This window comes from Musca autumnalis, unplaced genomic scaffold (genome assembly GCF_047663935.1).
Source record: "Musca autumnalis isolate F117 unplaced genomic scaffold, ASM4766393v1 scaffold_3, whole genome shotgun sequence".
Lineage (NCBI taxonomy): Eukaryota > Metazoa > Arthropoda > Insecta > Diptera > Muscidae > Musca > Musca autumnalis.
The window spans coordinates 93,935,585-93,951,828 of NW_027411866.1; the positions used below are offsets into that span (position 1 = coordinate 93,935,585).

General features: G+C 35.9%; 1 protein-coding gene across 2 annotated transcripts; it reads right to left on the reverse strand.

Moving 5' to 3' along the window:
* Positions 1–386: 386 nt before the first annotated feature.
* Cyp318a1 (Cytochrome P450 318a1) lies at positions 387–12,885 on the reverse strand. Of its 2 annotated transcripts, none has more exons than XM_073978938.1 (8): positions 12,560–12,885; positions 12,293–12,484; positions 7,527–7,721; positions 7,385–7,454; positions 7,191–7,323; positions 6,950–7,129; positions 867–1,390; positions 387–655 (listed from the first exon to the last, which is right to left on the reverse strand). In XM_073978938.1, the coding sequence occupies exons 1-8, from the start codon at positions 12,711–12,713 to the stop codon at positions 484–486; spliced, it is 1,620 nt and encodes a 539-aa protein (XP_073835039.1). In that variant the 5' UTR covers positions 12,714–12,885; the 3' UTR covers positions 387–483. The 2 variants fall into 2 exon arrangements, with proteins under 2 accessions (XP_073835039.1, XP_073835038.1); XM_073978937.1 differs by having other exon boundaries at positions 387–659; positions 871–1,390; positions 12,560–12,851.
* Between the last annotated feature and the right edge of the window lie 3,359 nt (positions 12,886–16,244).

The following is a 16,244-nucleotide window of genomic DNA, read 5'->3' on the forward strand; positions in this document are numbered from 1 at the left end:
TTAAATGAATATTTTTAAAAAATCCACGATTATTAAATGAATATTTTTAAAAAATCCACGATTATTATATAAATATTTTTAAAAAATCCACGAATATTATAAAAATGTTTTTACAAATCCACGATTATTATAAAAATTTAAAAAAATGACTATTTTCATAAAAATATGTATAAATATCCACTATTATTATATAAAAATATTATACAAAATATTTTTAAAATTATTGCTTATTGCTATTATTCGGACCCCCGACCGACATCGTCATAGTAAAACTTATCTTTTACATTGGCAGGGCCATATCAGCAGGATGGATAAATATACCCCGACAGAAAGGCATATGAATAAGAATCATTTGACGGTATACGCCCCAATAAAAGCCATCTAAGTAAGTACTTGTATTTTTATATTTTTACGCAAAATTTATTTAAAAAACATATGTATACATATAAATTATACAGAATATATAGCACCGTGTAAGCTTCATTAATCATCATCAGCCATTGAAGATATTTCAATGAATATATCCTTCGAATTGCGATACTTCAGCGAAACTCCTTCACAAAATGTCAACTCATGAAGCTGAGTACTTGTACCGAAATCCAAAGATCCAAATAATTTGATCAGAAGAATTTTCGATAAGTAAATACTGTAGCGGCTACCTTTAAGGTGGAAGAAACAATATTACAATATTAAGCACGTTTAATAATAATGTCAAATTGTTGACATCCTAAATTCCTTGTGGCAGAGAAACAATCCCTCCACCTGATTTGTCAAATTGTAAGAGGCATTTTTCTCTTACATATGTTTCTGACATATGACAAACTCAGGTGAAGCAGACAAATTCTCCTTTATGTTCACATACCTACTTACCTATACAAGTTCGAATGCCTTTCAAAAAAGGTATATACGAATATGGATGCCTCTTTGCATCACTTTGCATACTTTCAACATTTGAATCTTTAGCAAAATGTTCAGGATGAAATTCTGCAGCTTTGGGTCCCCAAAAATCTTTACTACGTTGCATATTGAATAAATCTCCGGCTATAGTTGTGTTCTTCGGTACACTTATTAGTTTAGTGTCAGATTGAGTATTTTTAATTTTCAATTGAAAATCTTTGCTGACATTTCGCAAAATTATCGGAATAGTGGTCAGCAAACGTAATGATTCTTTTAAAATCATATCCATGTAGGGCATTGATTGTAAGTGAGCCATAGTTATAGTCGTTTGTACACCATAAGCAGAGGTGTTGTTCTGTTTCTGGGGACTGGTGAAATTTACATCCTTGGACAGTACCTCATGTATCTCTTGACGTAATTTATTTTGACACTCAGGATACATGGCCAAAAGTAATATTGCATTCATTATGCATGTTGATGCAGTTTCAAATGACTAAAATAAAAAATATGGATGAAAGGAACTTATTATTTCATTATTATTTTTACACTTCAAGAAACATCTTTATAATCTTTATAGTTCGGATAAAATTAGTAGCTAATCTTCTCAAAATACTGAAAATCGGGAAGTACCGTTCTATGGGTGCTATAACAAAACATCGACATATGTTGAAAAATTGTCGGTGAAATAGTTTTGTTACCAATGGGAACTATAAAAGTTAAATTACAGGTAATAAAAAAATATAGCTAAAATCCAAACATATACCGAAAATCGGGAGGTACCGCTACCGCCAAAATATAGACCGATGTTGGGAGTTTTTTGTAGAGATGTTTTGTGACCACTGGGAACCTCAAATGTGAAATTACAGCAAGTTCGGTAAAAAATTTAGCTAAAATATCAAAAATCGGGAGGTTTCGTAATATGGGGTCTATACCAAAACATGGACCTATGTTGAAGATTTTTGGTGGAGATGTTTTGTGACCAGTGGGAACCTTAAACGACAAATTATAGGTAGTTTGGTCAAAAAATGTGGTTAAAATCTTCAAAATAACGAAAATCGGGAAGTACCGTTATGTGGGAACTATACCAAAACATGGACATATGTTCACAATCTTTGGTTGTTGTTATTGTAACAGTGTTTTATATTATATGTTTGTATATTCGTTCTTCTGTTTAATCTAGCTCTGGGTCAATCTCCAGTTTCAGGGGGGATGGATGTAACAACAGATCCACTGGAGTAAGCGGGGCTGTTGAAAAAGTGCCGTGTGTTGTGCAAGCATGTGCCGCATGATGGGCAGATGGCTTGTACAGTGCCGTCGTTCCTTGGCCAATAGGAGCAGGAGGGGGAGGAGGAGTACGGAATGCCATCCCACTTATGCAGCAAGGCCTTAAGGATAAAGAAAGTAGCAGATGCGAGTAGCGGCAGGTTTTGATTTTGTATTCTAGGGATCAGCGACATTTCAGCACACTTAAACTTCGGAGAGATGTAATTGATGTCGAAAGTAAGTTGTGCATTTATTTAAGAGGTTGTTTCCGGACTTGTCCGTGTGTGAGACTACGATGAGTGGCCGTCATCGCCGTAACCAGAATACGAAACTACCCGCAGTCCCCAAGTAGCAACCACAGGCCCAGAACATAACACCACATGATGATATCACAACCCCTGGAAATACATTGTCCTTGTAATTCAATATCATTGGAGTGTTAGATAAGTTCGGATTTATAAGTTTGAAGAGTATCTTAGTCACAACGGTCGTTGTAATTGTTGCTATCTTCTTAGAAAAGGCCGTAACAGAAGTGAAGGAGAAGGCGGGGCTGTACATTATGTAAAGAGGTAGCAGGCAGGTGTGGAATTACTGAGGCAGAATTCAATTTATTTATGCCCTCCACCAAACTAGGGAGGGTATATTAAGTTTGTAACGCATTGAAATAATCATTTGTGACCCTATGAAGTACAAATTCTTGATCAGGATAATATTCTGAGTCGATCTACTCAAGTCCGTCTGCCCGTCTGTTGTAATTACTCTTGCGTCCGCAATAATTGAGCTTGAACTCTATATTTTTGCACGCGAGTGTCTATTTTCCATGGGTGACGTAGGGGATGAGAGATACCAAGGAACGGTCCTGACCGACTTTAACATGGCAAAGTCCGAGATTTATCTTGGTCCCTCTCTCATCTCAAGTGGACACTGACCTCGCCGTGGTATCACCTGGGGTAGCTGGCTTTAACATCCGTTAAAGGTAGTGAGCTAAAATGTGCCGCGCGTTCTGCCCGGGTTAGTAACCCTCCCCTAGAAAAAATAGCCTACTACGAAAAAACAAAAGAAAAGAAAAACAAATCCCTCTAAAGTTGACGACGCCCGCAGACGTTTTAAGGACCATGATCTTCGAATCTGCACCTGGAATGTTCGCACTCTTTTTAGAGAAGATGCAGTTTAAGCATTGGCAGATGTCCTTGAAAAGTACAAGGCCGACATTACTGCCATACAGGAAATACGATGGAATGGGAAAGGCATCACAACAACACCTAAAGGTGACGAACTGCATTATAGCTGCCATGACATAAAGCATAAGTCTGGTTGCGGATTTGTAGTTGGTCGGAGGTTAAAACACCTGGCCTCCAGCTTCACACCAGTGAATGAAAGACTTGCTACAATTCGAATTTGCGCTCATGCTCCCACTGAAGACAAGGACGAACAGACCAAAGATATATATTATGAGCGCTTAGAAGCAACATATGACCGTTGTCCTGCTCATTATTATTCTAGGCGATTTTAATGCCAAAATTGGAAAGGAAAAAATCTTTGGCCCAACAGTCGGAAAATTCAGTCTCCACAATGAAACATCTGACAATGGTATGAGGCTGATAGACTCCGCAGCGGCAAAAAACATGGTAGTTAGCAGCACCAGATTTAAACATCTCGACATCCATTAGGGCACCTGGCTGTCTCCAGATCAGAAAACAAGAAATCAAATTGATCACGTTGTGATAGATGGAAGACATTCATCGAGCGTGTTGGATGTGCGTTCGTTCCGAGGAGCAAACATAGACTCGGACCATTACCTTGTTGCAGGAAAGGTACGCACCCGGTTAAACTTAGCAAACAAAGTACGAACAGACACAACACGAAAGTTAGACATCGGTAAGCTGCAATCACAACCGATAGCCACAGCATACTCTACTCAACTAGCCCAATTGCTTAATCAAAGCACTCCTCATCCGGATAACATATCAGCGCAATGGCAAAGCATTGCCCACTCCATGCAAACAGCCGCAAAATCCATACTTGGATACCAGAGACCTCCACCAAGGAATCCATGGTATGACCAGGAGTGTCGTGCTGCACCGAAGAGAAAAATGCGGCATATAGGGCTACTCTACAATCAGTAGCAACGCGTAGCGCACGAGAGAGGTATCGGGAGAAAAGGAGAGAGGAAAAACGTCTTTTTCTCAGAAAAAAAGAGAGAGATGGAAAAGTGGGAGTGTGAAAAAAATCGTGATGTACAGGAGCCAGAATGAAGTCCGAAAATTCTACCAAAGAGTGAAGCATCAAACTGATGGCTTTGGTACAGGCACCTCCTCCTGTAGAGACCAGCAAGGTAATTTGTAACTGATACAGATAGTGTGCTCAGGATATGGAAAGAAAATTTTTCAAACCTGTTGGTATCCAATAGCAGCGAAGACGACGGTATTGAATGGTATTGCTGGTATTTAATGTATACCGCCCAGCCAAGATGAGGTAAAGACAGCAATAAACCGGCTGAAGAATAATAAGGCAGCAGGAGCTCAAAACCGGAGGCGACACGCTGATAAGGTGTATTAATCAGCTAGTTAGCACCATCTGGCAGAAAGAACGAGTGCCCGACGATTGGAACCTTAGTATCCTGTGCCCCGTCCACAAGAAAGGAGCTAAGACTGTGTGTTCTAACTATAGGGACATAAGTCTACTACAAATTGCCTACAAGATAGTGTCAGGGATATTGTGCGAACGACTAAAGCTTATGGTCGACTAAAGCCTTTTTGTCGATTATAATGCAGCCTTCGACGGCCCAGTACGTTCAAAGGTATTCCAAACCATGTCTGAATTTGGTATCCCCGCAAAACTCATTCGGCTTTGTAAAATGACTTTAACTGACACGAGATCCTCAGTTAAAATAGGAAAGAACCTCTCCGAAGAGTTTTGTACCAAAAGAGGTTTTAGGCAAGAAGACAGCGTTTCGAGTGATCTCTTCAACATCCTGCTGTAAAAGGTTATACGAGAGGCAAACGTCAAAAGAAGTGGCACAATAGCCACATGCTACTTGCTTATGCTGATGATATAGACATCATGGGACGATCAGTAAAAGAAATAACTGACACTTTTATGAAGGTCGAAGGAGAATCTGCTAAAGTGGGTCTGGCGGTAAACGACGGGAAGACCAAGTTAATGGTGTCGACGCGCTCGGACCAACTGTTGAAGTTGGTTCCTATAATTTTGAGGCAGTAAAAGACTTCGTCTACCTCGGCACCGCCATAAACACAACAAACGATATCAGTTGTGAAATAAAAAGATGAATTGTATTGGCCAACAATGCTACATTGGCTTAAGTAAGCAGTTTAAAAACACAGCCACATCTCGTCAAACAAAAATAACGCTTTACAAAACACTGATACCTCCCGTGCTGATGTATGGTTCCGATGCCTGGGTACTTGCGCAAGCAGACATGCCAGTGCTTGGTGTGTTTTAGAGAAAATTTCTTCGAAAGATCTACGGACCAATCTGCGTTGACGGTGAATATCGACGTCGGATGAACCACGAGCTGTATCGGCTTTACAACGACATAAATATAGTTAAACGTATCGAGATGCAACGATTGCGTTGGCTAGGCCAAATCATAAGAATGAGCGATGAACCCGTCAAAAAGGTGTATAAATAAAGGCCAAGGAATAGATGGCGCAAACAAGTGGATGAAGAGATGAATAGGCGCGGTATTCCAGAAAGCGAAGCAATAAGCGGAGAGAAATGGAGATATTTTCTTAGTTGGGTCTATGGATCAAATGTTCTGTAATGGGCCAGCTAAGTAAGTATTAAGTCTATTTTCCATAGGCAGGTCAAGATCGAAGATGCGCTATATCGGCCCACGTTTTGATTTAGCCCCCATACAAAGGTACCTTCCGATATTCGGTATTTTGAGGATTTTTTCAACCGAACTACCCGTAATTTAAGATTTAAAGTTCGCTGTAGACTTGAAATCTCTCCACCAAAAATTTTTCACATTAGTCCATGTTATGGTATAGCACCCATAAAATGGTATCTTCCGATTTGATCTATTTTGAGATATTTAAGGTTCTTGGTGGTCCACCAAAAATTATCTATATGGGTCCATGTTTTGGTATAGCCCCCGTAAACGGTAATTACCCATTTTCGATATTTTGAGGAATTTAGCTATATTTTTCACCGAAGTAGCGCTAATTTGACATTTGTGGTTCCCAGTTGTCACAAAACTTCTACACCACAAATTGTCAACATAGGTCAATGTTTTAGTAAAGCCCCCATATAGCGGTACCTCCCATTTGCGGTGTTTTGAGGGTTTTAGCTACATTTTTTAACCGAACTACCCATAATTTGGCATTTATGTTCCTTACAGGCACAAAACTTATCCACCAACAACTTCAAACGTAGGACTCTGTTTAGGTATAGCAGCCATATAACCATACCTACTTTACGTGTTTTAGATACATTTTTTGACTGAATTACCCATAATTTGACATTTGATGCTCCCTGCAGTCATGAAACTTCTCCACCGAAAATCGTCATCATAATTCCAGGTTTCGGTATAACGGTACCTCTAATTTTCGGTATTTTGAGAATTTTAGCTAAAATTTTTACCGAAATAGCTGTAATTCGACATTTGAGATCAACATAGTTCCACGGGTTGATACAGCCCCCTTATAAGGTTACCTCCTTATTTCACGTATTTTGAGAATTTTTGCTAAATTTTTTGACTGAATATAACGGTGTCACCCTTTTTGGCTGACGGCCGAACTCAACACTTTTTACTTGTTTAACTTACCACGACCACCATTGACTGTGCCTCGTCCATTAATTCCAGTGAACTGATTTTGTTCTGATCGGCCAAGATAAATAATTGTTCTATGAAAATATGTTTTTCCGTAGTGTTTTCTCTTTCATTGTTATATTCTGTATTCTGCTGTCGTTTCTTTTGCCACTCTGAATATTTCTCTTTAATAATCTAAGAAGAATAACTGATAATATCATCAATCTGTCTGTCTGGCTGTTTAATCGAGACTTACATTTGCAGCAAATTCATCAACGAGATTTCCCATTTCCTCTTTAGTTTTGTATTTTTGTTTGTCCAAAAGACGAAATACCGCGTCAATTTGGTACCAAGGTTTTAACATTTTTAGTGCCGTAAGATCCATTAAACTGACAGAATTTAAGAAAAAAACTAAAGGTAGGTTTTTGCCCAATATTTCTTTAAACTTACTAACGATATGCTCCAACAATACATTTATCATCATTTTGGGTAAATCGTGTCGATACGCCCATTATTGTCACTGTAACAACGAAGTAATTCATATAGGAATTACCAAAAAAAAGTTTTGAGTAAATTAAAATTCCATACTTACAACATGATGCTTCTAGAACTGCCCGATTTACTAAATCCGCCAAATGATCGAATGAAATTTGTTTTTGTTTTAATTCCAATTTTAGCTTCAAACACAATTCGCTTCCAACGCGATTGAAATCGTTGAAAAAGTTGATGAGGATATTGTGACTAAATGCAGGATTCAATTGTTTGCGCCGTATCTTCCATTGCTCATCTGTAATAGTTACATTTATAAAAACGATTTAAAAATGAAACACGCCGATTTGTATTTTATTCTTAGATTATCAGATGCAGTACATTTATCTCATAATCGTCCAACTAAATTTAGAACCAACCCCGACGATCTTATATTTTAAACAGCCTCCATCATAGTATCTCATTGAAATAATAGTTTGCCACCTTAAAAAGTATATATATTCTTGATCAGGATAAAATTCTGAGTCGATCTACCCGTGTCCGTCTGTTGTAATCACTCTAGCGTGCGCAATAATTGAGCTAAAACGCTATTTTTGCACCAGAGTGTATTTTTTCATAGGCAGGTGAAGTTCGCAAATGGGCTGTATCGGCTCACATTTTGGAATAGCCGCTATATAAGGGTACCTACCGATTTTCGGTTTTTTTCGATTTTAGCTACATTTTTGGACCGAACTACCTGCAATTTTACATTTGAGGTTCACAAAGCACCTGCACCAAAAATTGTTAGCCTAGGTCCATATTTTGGTATAGGCCCCATATAAAGGAACCGCCCGATTTTCGGTATTATGACGATTTTAGCTACCTTTTTGACGGAAGTACCTGTAATTTGACGTTTGCGGTTCCCACAAAACATTTCCACCAAAGATTGTCAACATGTGTCCATGTTTTGGTATAGCCTCCACATACATATGTATAAGGGTACCTCCCGATGTTCGGTATATTGAATGTTTTAGCTACAAAATTTAACAGAACTACACCATTTTCACATGTAATTCGAATTATTTTAATTGTAATTCGAGAATTCCATTTGTAATTCGAAAAATTCCATTTGTAATTCGAAGCATTTCAATTGTAATTCGAAAATTACATTTGTAATTGGAATTATTTCATTTGTAATTCGAGAATTCCATATGTAATTCGAAGCATTTCAATACTTTACGTGTTTTAGATACATTTTTTGACTGAATTACCCGTAATTTGACATTTGATGTTCCCTGCAGTCACGAAACTTCTCCACCGAAAATCGTCATCATAATTCCAGGTTTCGGTATAACGGTACCTCTAATTTCCGGTATTTTGAGAATTTTAGCTAAAATTTTTACCGAAATAGCGGTAATTCGAAAATTCTATTTGTAATTCGAATTATTCCATTTGAAATTCGAATTATTCCATTTGTAATTAGAATTTTTCTATTTGTAATTCGGATAATTCCATTTGAAATTCGATTTTTCCATTTGTAAGTCGAATGATTTCATTTGTAATTTGAATAAAAAAGGTTTGAACAATTAGTGGGGTACTTAATATAAATTTAAACTTACTATGTGAACGATATGGTCAGCAACACATTATCACATATGCATACTTTATAAACTTTATTTTTTATAATACTGTAGTAGGCCTAGTAAAATTCCAGCTTTTGTAAACATCGAAACTAAAATTAGTTGCAAAAGAATCATCAATTAAATTTGTGAGAAATTTTTACGTTTTCAACAAAAATGGAATTTAAAGATTTATGCGGAAAATAAAAAAATGGTGGCATGTGGACATTTTTTCCATTCAAAATGTGTTGAACAGTTGCAAACTGAACTTTGTCCTCTCTGTCGGGAAAGAATTGAAAGTTTAGAAAACGTCGAACGGACGAAATACAACGTGTATACTCCGCAAGACAGAAAACGGATAATTGAATGTCAAATAAAGGCAACAATTGGATGGAGCTTGCACAAAGTATAGATATACCATACACAACGGCATTTTATTGGGTTTCTAAAAACAAAGAAGAAACTGAGAATCGGGGAGGAATTAAACATAGAATTCTGACGGATGTTGAAATTTCTACTATTATATTATGGCTGGAAGAAAATCCAACGATTACACTAAATGCAATGAAAGAACATGTGTACAGCCAGTTTTCAAAAATGGTATCAATTTCGACTGTGTCCAATATGCTGCATGGACAATTTTATTCCACCAAAAAGTGCCATTACCAACCACAGGAAATGAACAGCACCCGAAATAAAAAGAAAAGAGCGTCATACGTAAGAAAACTCAACGAGTATATAAGACTGGGGATACAAATTATTTACGTTGACGAGACCAATTTTATCCTCTTTTGCCGCCGTAAAAATGGTTCGTCCAAAGTAGGAGCAAGATCCGTCAGTACCCTTCCATCATCCAGAGGGCAAAATATACATGAGCAATTGGAAATAGCGGCATTATAAAAATGGATATTCGACGAGGTTCATTTCGGGCTACGGATGCGAATGAATGGATGCGCTCAGTTCTTGACAAATGGGAGTAACTGGGAAACGATTTAAATGATTTAGTATTCGTTTTTGATAACGCCCCTTGTCACAGCAAATTTGAAGAAGTTTTTATAGAATCGCCTGCACTCTTATTAAGATTTGGACCGTATTCACCCCAATTAAATCCGATAGAGATCATATTGTCCAAAATAAAATCGCATGTGAAAACAAATATTCAAGTTCCACAGGCATCACCTCCAAATTTGGCCGAACAACGGTTGCAATATATGGAAGGCCTGGTTCGGAACCCTATTCAATGTGTTAATGTAGGTGACTGCGGTAGGGCTATAGTTCATTCAACAACATTACATGAACCAATTTTATCTTTAGAAGACATTCCAGTAGGATCCTAAATGCTATTATTTATAATCCACGTTTTATCATAAAATTATATTATTTTTATTATATCTTAACAACTCTCCTTTTGTTTTTATTATATTATTATTAATTTATTATTCCTCTGCTAATCGAAATTTTTTGAATTTATAAACAATTTTTTTAACAAAATACAAAATTCTTAATACAAAACTAATTTATTAATTATTTATATTTTAAAAATTATATATATTAAATACGAGCCGCCTTATGTTATTTTATGTTAAACATTTCGAATTACAAATGGAAAAATTCGAATTACAAGTGAAATGATTCGAATTACAATTAGAATAATTCGAATTACAAGTAGAAAAATTCGAATTACAAATGAAATAATACGAATTACAAATAGAATTTTCGAATTACAGTTGAAATGCTACTAATTACAATTGCAATTCTCGAATTACAATTGGAATGTTACGAATTACAAATGGAATTTTCGAATTACAATTGAAATATTTCGAATTACAAATGGAATTCTCGAACTACAATTAAAATAATTCGAATTACATGTGAAAATGGTGTAGCTGTAATTTGACATTTGAGGTTCTTAATAGTAATAATTAAGGTATAGCCCCATATAAGGGTATATCACGATTTTCGGCATTTTGTAGGATTTTGCTACAATTATTTAATGAACTAGCTGTAATTTGACATATGAGGTTCCTAGGGGTCACAACACTTCTTTACCAAAAATTGACAACATACGTCCATGTTTAATTATAGCGCCCATATAAGGGTATCTCCCATTTTCGGCATTTTGTAGGATTTTAGCTACAATTATTTTCCGAACTAGCAGTAATTTTACATGTGAGGTTCTTAGAGGTACCATATATAACAGTACCTCCTAATTTTTGAAATTTTGACAATTTTTGGCTACATTTTTGGACCGAACTAACTGTAATTTCACATTTGAGGTTTCTAGTGATTACAAAACTACTCCACCGCAAATGTTCAACATACGTCCATGTTTTGGTATAGCCCCCATATAACAATACATCCCGATTTTCGGTATTTTGAGGTTTTTAGCCACCTTTTTTTGACGAAAGTACCTGTAATTTGACGTTTGCGGTTCCCAGTGGTCACAAAACATACCCACCAAAAATATTCAACAGAGTCCATGTTTTTGTATAGCCCCCATATAACAGTACCTCCCGATTTTCTGTATTTTGTGGTTTTTAGCTACCTTTTTTAAAGGAAGTACCTGTAATTCGATTATATATATGTAATAAAACGATTATAAAATCAACAGAAACACACGGTTATGTCATTTTGGTTATTTCATGTGCCCCTATTCCTTGTTTTCAGTTAAATGTCTGCTTAGAGTGACTTCAAAAAAATTGCAAAAGTTCCGAAAAATAAAAACTTTAAAAGCGTTTTGGGCGGAAGCTTTTTTGTCGAATCACTTTATAATTAAGATTTTATGTAATCTTAGGTAAAAACTCATCAAAATATCATACTGGGATATGAAGTTGTAAAAAACTCATAAACTTTAAAAGCGTTTTGGGCGGAAGCTTTTTTGTCGAATCACTTTATAATTAAGATTTTATGTAATCTTAGGTAAAAACTCATCAAAATATCATACTGGGATATGAAGTTGTAAAAAACTCATAACCCTAAGTTCCAAACTTTGATGTAGTCCGCATAAAAAGGTGGCGCCCAATTGAAAAATTTTTTTGATAAATTTTCGGACCTCATTTAGAGTTTTCGTGGTCACAAAATATCTTCACTTAAAATTATGGACATTAAAGCCGAACTTGAGGCTTTCTTACTTGTTAGTAACTCAGTAGTATCCACTCAATTGTCAAAGAATAAAACCTTTAAAATTGACAGCTACCAAAATGCATTTTTAGAAATTAAAAAGTTTAAAACTTTTCGATTGTTACTAAGGTAAATCCAATTTTAATCTTACCTTTGGCATGCAAAATACCCTTGTTAGCATGAAAAGCATTGTGCAGAAACGACTTATTTAAGCATTCTGGAGATGTGAGAACTCCTTCTATCGACACTGGATCTTCGATATATAATAGCGATCGATCGAATAGTATAACAACTAAAGGGAACTTGAGAAATCTACCAAAACGATGAATACTTAACATAATATCTGCAATGATGATATTCGTTATTGACAACTGAACGTGCATCCACATTCGTTTTTATAGAAAATATTTAACTTAACTCTTTGGATCAATACTGCAAATCAATAATATCCATAATATTGGTTGTTGAATAATACCACGCCAACCATTAACTTGCCAAACAAGGCGCCAACATTTTCGTTGAACGAAAACTATTAACACAAAAATTAACAATAGAAACTCATAAAACGGCATTATCACGTTTTCGGCCGGCGATTCAATGAATTTCGATTTTAACGTGGTGGTAATTTATATGTAATTTTACAAGTACACGGAAGACGCCAAAGTGTTAGTTTATTAATTCATATTTTTATTGCTGCACCGATCAGAGATGTTAACACTTTAAACGAACTTGAACAAATGTCTTATGATGCCTTAGAATGAGTGTCTTATATACAATTGACGTTGGTTTTCACGAGAAATTCTTTAGTTGAAATGTTGCGAAATTGTTTATTTTTTAAAGAATATTTTCTCATTTCAATCAGTTGTTTAAGACTATGTCTTATTGGGCTTGTTAGGTCTTGATATTTTAAATGAAAATAAAAAACTATTTATTTCATTTTTTATTCCACGTTTCTCATTTCATTGTTTTGATATAGGTGCCTTGGTTTCTTAACCATATGACTCTAGAATCCTGATTGCCATTATTATCCATCCATCCAATTTTATGTTCGTATAAGTTTAGAACCTTCTATCAGTCTCCCGTCAATGACGTGCGGTTCATCGAATGGTGTTCTCAATGTTTCTGAATAATGCGCGATTCATTAACCCTACCGATCCCTTAACCCTCCTAATTCTAAATTCCATATAATTTTTTCATAAAGCTATAATAACTAACAAGTAAAAAGTCGTTCGACCGGACCGAACTTTGAATACCTTTCAACATATAATATTTTTAACAAAATTGGAATAATTATACAATACAATTATAACAATTCCGAAAGTCGGGGTGTACCGTTATATGAAGGCTTTATCAAAACATGAAACTATATTGACAATTTTACGTGGTGTAATTTTGTGACCATTGGGAACCTCAAATTTTAAATTGCAGGAAGTTCGGTCAAAAAATGTAGCTAAATTCTTCAAAATACCGAAAATCGGAATGTACCGTTACATGGACCTACGTTGACAATTTTTGGATGGAGTAGTTTTGTGACCACTGGCAATTTTTGAGGTAGAGCTTTGTAATTTGGTGTAGAAGTTTCTATTACTCGTAGGATGTTTGGTATTGCAAATGGGCTAGATCGGTACACGTTTTGATAAAGCCCACATAGAACGGCCTCATTATCACACCAAAATGGCATCAATATTCCAATTGTGGCATCAATATTCCACCGAAATGGCTGAAATTTGGTATTCAGTCTTCGTTAGGGGTGCAAAACATTCTACCTAAAATTTGTAGGTATAGGTTTACGCCATCATATTGCCCCCCATAGGACTGTACCTCCCGATTTTTTGAAGGTTGTGGATTCAATATTTCACCGGAATGGCTGAAATTTTGTGGTTCGTCTTCGTTGGTGGTATAAAACTTTCCATACGAAATTTGTCAGGTCCACGCCTTCATATAGCCCCCATAGAACAATACCTCCCACTTTTCGGAATTTTGAAAATTAGATACATTGTTTTACCGAAATTGCTGGAATTTGGTATTTAGTCTTCTTCATAAACGAAAGAAAACTAATTGTTCAGTGGTGGAGGGTAAAACAAGTTCGGCCTGACTTCGAACTTAACGCCGTTCTTACTTGTTGGTGCAATAACTTTGTGACCACTGGAAACTTCAAATGTCAAATTACAGGTAGTTCGGTCAAAAAATGTAGCTAAAACCCTCGAAATACCGAAAATCGGGAGGTACCGTTACAAAGGAGCTATACCAAAACATCGACCTATGTTAACAAGTTTTGGTGGAGTAATGTTGGGACCACTGGGAACCTCAAATGTCAAATTACAGGCAGTTTGGTAAAAAAAATGTAGCTAAAATCCTCATAATACCGAAAATCGGGAGGTACTGTTATATGGGGTCTATACCAAAACGTGGGCCGATAAAGGCCATCTTCAAACATCCTATCTATGGACAAAAGATACTCGGTTCAGAAATATAGCGTTCTAGCTCAGTTATTGCTGACGCTAGAGTCATTACAACAGGCGGACATGGCTATATCGAGCCGATTTTCATAAATTTTTGTAGGATTCATTTTTAGTCACAACAGAGAACTGGTAAAGTTTTTTCATCGATTGGGCCATAGTTGTGACCTTTAGAGAATTTTCGTGAAAATACACCTTTGGCCTAATACAAATTACTATAGAAATAAAGGTCACGGGTTAACGTTGAACGATCGGCATAAAATTTCATATATAAGGTTTTTCGATCGAATGAAAAAAAAAAACTAGGGGTAGGAGTTTTTGCTTTGTTTTTTTGAGTCAGTCTAATATCCATATCTGAACCGATTTCAATTACGTTGAAAATAATTTGCAACCTATAACCCAAATAACGTCACCATAAATGCCCGAAGACGTATCTCCGAAAAAAACCAAAATTAGTTTTTTAGCTACAATACACGCTCTGGATAAATTTGAAGCATCTACGTTTAAAAATTGCGGCACCAAAATAGCGGCCACAACACACGGTGCGCCTTAACCAACTTTAAATGAAAGGAGCTTACATCTGAGAAGTTTTTGCGGATTCTAAAACTATAATGTTCATAAATTAGAAAAATCAAAAAACTAAAAATGTCCCAACTTAAACTTATACATATATCTCAAAAATGGTACAACCTAAGCAAAAATTACAAAAGTTAGTCTTTTAGAGAGTTTTCACATTTATATGATTTTCTCTAGTCCCAATTCGATAAGACTTACCGTTTTCCAGCAAAATCATCAAAACCTCAAAAAAACCAAAAAATCTGACCTGAACTTCTATATCTCAAAAATGGTAAAACCTAGGAACAAATCATAAAGGTCAATTCTCTAGAGAATTTTCACAGCTACAATATTTTCTTTAGTCCCATTTCGATAGGACTTGCCGTCTTCAAGCGAAATCGTGAAAACCTAAAAAACCCCTAACAAGTAAGAACGTCGTTAAGTTTGGCCGGGCCGAACTTGTTATATCCTCCACTACGTGATATATTGAACTAAAATGGAACATTTAGTTTCCTTAATGCCAAATTTCAAAAATTTCGGTAAATCAATATGACTAACCTTCAAAATACAGAAATAGGAGGGTTCCGTTCTATGGGGATATATCAAAACGTGGATCTATACCTACAAATTTCTGGCGGAAAGTTTTTAAACTCAAAGAAAACTATAATACCAAATTTCCGATATTTCGGTAAGATAATGTGGATAAAACCTTGAAAATCAAGAGGTACGCTTCTCTATGCTATTAATTCTCTTCTGGAATATTTTATAACCCCATGAAGGCGTGGATCTATACCAACAAAATTCTGGAGGATTGTTTTATACCACCAACGAAGACTAAATACTAAATTTTAACCATTTCGGTGGAATATTGTGGCCACAATCTTCAAAACAAAAATTGGGAGGTACCGTTCTATGGGGGCTATACGAAGGTGTGGACCTATACCGACAAATTTCATATGGAAAATTGGGAGGTACCGTTCTATGGGGGCTACACGCGGAGAAAAAAATATGTTTGATCCAACAATATTCCAAGAGCAAAATATATATTGTTAACATATTGTTGGATTCCTTATGTAGTATTGTCAATCC